Below are 5,412 nucleotides of genomic sequence, written 5' to 3' on the forward strand. Positions count from 1 at the left end.
TAGCTTACCTTTTATTTCTTGACATAAATGCCAAATATATATATGTAAATATATATATTTCCAGAACTCATAACTATGAAGTCGACTTGTACAAAGCAAACACTTATTAGGTATGTCATTTCTCAAACATTTCCCTGACTTTGTAATGCACTTTCATGTGGTTTTATACATATATTCGCTCAAATTGGGTCACACTTTTTTTTTTTGAGGTGACGTGTTATATTTGAAATGTAAACCACTACCTATAGTCAAGAGAAAGCGTTTCTTTTGGTTCCTAAATGGTCCCGTTTTCATAGGGACGTTCATGTTGATGGTGTTCGAGCGCCCTATGAGGTTTGGGAAAAACCCGTCACGGCTGTCTGTTACTTTGTTTTGCCACTTGATGTTGAAAAGCCTCTTTTGCAGCTACCACCGTGGTGGTCACCGCCTCCTTAGTCTGGGAAACCAACCGGCCCTTACAGATCTGTAAACTCGGGCTGTGAAGTGTTAGCTAGGGCAGAGTTGTTTGAGGGAATTTGTCATGAGTTAGCTTTTTGAATACTGAACGGGCATAATGGCAAGTGTGTTTCAATGTATTTGACCTTGAGTTTTTGTTTTTTTTGCCCTAAATCTAGACGTAGCATGGGGGCGTTTCACTAGACTGGATCAATGAGCAGGCATGCTCACTCTGTCACCATGTTAGCACCGAAACCAATTCACTCTAAACATCAGTGACGTGTCGTTAATGGTCGAAACTACAATTCCAACATGCCGTCTCATTGCTCCCGTTACTTGAAATGCCGCCAGGTGTCTTTGCACAAACCCTATTTTAAATGACATGACAGTATTTTTAAATTTACCACTACAAATATGGATTACTCTGCATGTTTTACTATAGATGTAAATATGTTTTGGATTTTTATATTGTTTTGTTTCTTTCCATGCTCTCACAAGCAAGTTGTGTTTTAATAAAAATTTGTAATCTTCTGTACAAACGGCTCATCTTTATTCAGATTTACTCTCGGGAACAAATCGACTTGACTTCATTGTGACGACAAAAAAACAAACGAGTCGTCGATCTCCAGTCCCGAACGTGTCCAGTGTGTTACTTGGCTGAGATGGAGGGCAGGTTGACGTAAACCTTCATCGGGGGCAGCGGTTTGATCTTGCGTCCCGCCCAGCCTCCCTTCCGCTGCCACAGGCCGCTGGAGGGGCGAATGCCGAGCCAGCGGTTGCGCCCGGCTTTGCCAATGATCCGCTTGTTGTGGTCGATGTTGGACACGCGTCCCACCGTCACCATGCAGGTCTCCAACACCTGCGTGTGTCCAGATGACAACAGTCTGTTCAGAGGCAGAGCGCGGTTTTAACGCAGCTGGTGGAATCTTAATGCAGGAAAAAAAACTCACCTGAACCTGCTGCTTCGAAGGAAGCTGAAGGATTGCCGTTCCGTTGACTTTCCGGAGCAAAATGCCGCTTGTGCCTTTAAAACCAAAAGGAACACACAATGTTTCAGTTTAGGAATTATGAGGCTCCCGTATTTTACAGCAGCTTTCGCCTTCTTCCAAAAGGCCTGAGGCGTTCAAACTACATCAGATGAAACCATCGATCCCTTTCATTGAACTGTCCCATGGATGCACAGCAGCAGAAGAGAAGTTAGGTGTAGGATCTGGCGGCATCTAGTGGTGAGGTTGCAGATTGAAACTTTTCCCACTTGCCAAGCTTGTGGGAGAACTACAGTGGCCGACGCAAATGGGCCTTTCTAGAGATAACATGTTTGTCTTCTGAGCTACAGTAGAGACTAATTTATTGACCCAAAAAAAGATGAATCAGCATAAGCAAAAATCACAACATGCACCAAGTACAAACGCATGCAAATAATCGACTACCTGCAGCACGAATGTACTCTGATCCCTTCCCTGGTTGTATCTCGAGGTTGTTCACCAGTGTCCCCACAGGAAGCGCTCCCAGTGGGTACGCGTCACCCTCATTGGCCGAGACTGCAAAGTAAAACAAAAAGGAAGCAACATAATTTAGTGTTAAATACAGATGACCTTTACTCTCGTTATCGAGGGAAGGTCTGAGCAGATCATCAAGATAATTTTATTGTCATATGCACAGATAACAGGCAGTGATTCTGTACAACGAAAAGCTTATTTTGCTAAGTCCTCCTAACACACAGAATTACAATAAACTTACAGCAAAAAATATATAAAAATAAGGCACTAAATATAGTGACAGTATTGCACAAAAATATGTATAAAGTGCTCTATGCATTCTTATACCTGCCATGTGTCCAATAACGGCAGACGTTTTAATGACGTCTCCAACCTGCATGTTCTCCGTTGCAATGATCCACCTCCTCCGGCTGCCTCCAGCGACCATGGCGATGTCAGCGGACCTGTGGAGCACAGATTGTGACAGCCGACCGTGTGCGTTTCGGGAATACATCGTCAAAAGTGTCACTGCGTGGTGAACGCTGACCTCACCTGCACGGGTCGTATCGCACCTCTACAACCTTCTCTTCAAAGGGCTGCCCCTGGTTGTTTGGCTCATAACGCAGCCGCTGAAAGTCGATGCACCGGTATTTTTGTTTGTGGCCGCCGCCGATGCCATGAGTACGTATCCTTCCTGCACGGCAGAGAGAAACATGAGCAACTCTTTGCAGCCGGCTCTCGTCGGAACAAGTACCACAGCTGTTATAAAAGCAAAAACACATCACTAAATGCCGTCGGCCCTCCATCCGAGGCTGAAATTGACTTCTGATTGACCACAACCGTGGATAAGAAAATGATTGAGAATCAAACAGATGCTCTATTTCATATTTGAAACCAGGCCTGCAGATTATTCAAAACAATGCATTATCAATTAGTCTGCCAATTAGGTTCTTAGTGAATGGATTCATCATTTAGTGAACAAAATGTCATACGTGGTAACTGTAACAAAATGTATTTTAGCCCAGTTTCTTGTCCAACACAAAGCAAACGTATAGGTTTAGCTCCATTTCAACACTGTTCAAGACTTTTAGTTTTTCCTCAGTAAAGACTTCTGTACATAACACATCAAAGGCTGTTCTACTTAATCTAATCAAACATGGACTAGATTAACACTGACAGCCTACAGATGGTTTCAAACGCCAGATTATTTTTTCAAGCTGTTATTCTCTCTTTGTAAAAAAAGTGTCACAGATTTTTCTTGTTCCAATCACACAAGTATGGGTCTGCCTTAAAACCCTCCGCTTGTGCCAGTTGGGTCTCAAGTAGATAAACACTGAATCAAAAGATTTGTATTCTTTTAACCTATTAGTGAAAACGGAACAAGGGGCAAGACCTGCAGATTATGGTAAATGGACTGTACTTGTATAGCGCTTTTCTAGTCTTGCGACCACTCAAAGCGCTTTCACACTACTGGTCATCATTCACTCACTGATTGCAGGGGCTACCGTGTCACTTACACATCACGACTAACCAACATTTACACACCGAGAAATTTTGGGTTAAGTGTCTTGCCCAAGGACACATCGACATGGACTAGCAGAACCGGGGATCGACCCGTCGATCCTCTGAAGGACGACCCTGCTCACTACTGAACAACAGTCGCATTAGATGCCAACTCCAACCTCGTCCTCGTCCAGACCAGCTTGCAAACACCCAATACTTTTGTGTTCTTCTACCTTGTAACCACAGCCTTTACCTGAGTGGTCTCTGCCTCCAGTCTTCTTCATCCCCATGGGCTTGGTGGTGTACTTCTCCCTCTGCTTCCATAAGGTCCTGTTCTGCTCCAGACAGGCTGTGGTGAGGAAGCCCCTGCACTGGTCCACCGTCCTGGGCCCCTGAGTCCCCAGCCGGGTCTGAGCTATAGCCTGTGAACACAACAGGGTTAGATAGTGTGGTGGCGGATCTTCAGCATGAATGAATGAACGATGGTTGGGTGTTTACCTGCGAGGAGAGCAGAGCAGGCTGGGAGAGAGTCAGGGAGCGCAGGGCTCGAGTGAGACACGACAGCGCCATCATAACAGCGTCCTCCTGAGGAGCAGAGGAGAATACGTTTGACAACCTGTAGTGGCTTCAGTTGTTCCGTCTTTTCCTCTGACGTTTGTCCTTTTTAATGAATTAATCTTACTTAACTCAGCCTGAATGAATCAACCCATTAGAGGTCAATACAATAGCATGTCCTCCTAATGGTGCCCTATAACGCCAAACCCTAGATGTGCAGTAACCTTACCAAAGGGCTAATAAACACAAGCTATCACTAGCATCGCTTTAGGATAATCTGGCTCAATAAATAGACCTACGTTTCATTTCTATGTTTTAATAAACCAAGACGAACTGGCCCTTTATCTCGTGTCTGTTTGCAATGCAACTCAGTCAAATAGCGACATAAAGCAACCTTTTCATTTGACTTACTTCATCACAAGCTTCTCGTCGACGTCCTTCACAGTCGCGCACGCTTCGTCGCGCACTGATGACGTAGTCGGCACCTCTGGGATCTCACTGTACAAGTTAAAGTTGACCATTTATGATATATATCGCTATCCATTGTCCCCTGGCAACAGCTTGCATTGTGCGTATTTACACCTGATTTAAACCCGTCATAATACACACGGTCCAGTAGCATTAGATACATAATACCGGCGTCTTCATTCTTCTGACAGCTGGTTTCAATTTCGCCTCTGGGTGGCAGAATTTGCCGTCTTTCATATTGAATCCGGTCTCCAGCAAAAAAGAAATACAGCGTCATGTTTTTCACCCACTTACCTAATTCTTCTACTTTTTCGTGAGCCCCGTTTATTAAAACAACGTGTCCTAGTCACATTGTAGGTAAATGAACAATACAAAAAAGGGGGGTTGGAGAAAAATGTGGAGCACTGAAATCATGTTTCCATTTTTACAAAGAACATCCAGTAATCCGCCTTTTGTTGTACATAGTGTGTATTAATGTACCTATGTTGTTTTTAGCCATTTTCTCATGTGTTTGTCATACTGTATTGTATCTGTGCTGTTTATGTCACTTGTGTGGACTGTGCTACTGCCTCTTGGCCAGGTCATCATTGTAAATGAGAATTGGTTCTCAATTGATTTTTTCTGGTTAAATAAAGGTAAAATAAATAAAAATAAAAATGTTGGACTGGTAGAATTACTATAACCTGTTCACAACTGTAACCTGTTCACAACTTAACCACACAATTTCACTATATTATCTTTAGTTATGGCCTAGTAAAGTGTAATTTGTCTTTGAAGTTCGATTTAAGTCATATCTGCAGGAAGAATTTTATTTTCCAAATAAAACAAATGTGTATTAGTAGACAGAAAAGAGAGAGAGAGAGAGAAAGAGAGAGAGGTCTGGCAGTGTCGAAAACAAAACATGACGTCACTGTAATTAAACTCAGCCGCAGAGGCTGCTGGGAGAATCTTGCTCCGCTGGAGACATTTTGGA

The 5,412-nt window shown here is 43.4% G+C and overlaps 1 protein-coding gene across 1 annotated transcript; it reads right to left on the reverse strand.

The window, feature by feature from the left end:
* Positions 1-139: 139 nt before the first annotated feature.
* mrpl2 (mitochondrial ribosomal protein L2) lies at positions 140-4,428 on the reverse strand. Its single transcript, XM_079229302.1, has 8 exons — positions 4,383-4,428; positions 3,915-4,001; positions 3,670-3,838; positions 2,466-2,607; positions 2,262-2,377; positions 1,866-1,976; positions 1,386-1,459; positions 140-1,294 (listed from the first exon to the last, which is right to left on the reverse strand). The coding sequence occupies exons 2-8, from the start codon at positions 3,987-3,989 to the stop codon at positions 1,085-1,087; spliced, it is 897 nt and encodes a 298-aa protein (XP_079085428.1). The 5' UTR covers positions 3,990-4,001; positions 4,383-4,428; the 3' UTR covers positions 140-1,084.
* Between the last annotated feature and the right edge of the window lie 984 nt (positions 4,429-5,412).

Source organism: Taurulus bubalis (genome assembly GCF_910589615.1).
Source record: "Taurulus bubalis genome assembly, chromosome: 14".
Taxonomy (NCBI): Eukaryota; Metazoa; Chordata; class Actinopteri; order Perciformes; family Cottidae; genus Taurulus; species Taurulus bubalis.

Excerpts from the sequence above, each read along its gene's own strand:
- mrpl2 (XM_079229302.1), bottom strand. The coding sequence starts at position 3,989 with ATGATGGCGCTGTCGTGTCTCACTCGAGCCCTGCGCTCCCTGACTCTC. Across the intron at positions 3,839-3,914 it reads CTGCTCTGCTCTCCTCGCAG|GCTATAGCTCAGACCCGGCT; the intron begins GTAAACACCCAA and ends TTGTGTTCACAG. Across the intron at positions 2,608-3,669 it reads TGGAGGCAGAGACCACTCAG|GAAGGATACGTACTCATGGC; the intron begins GTAAAGGCTGTG and ends TCTGCCGTGCAG.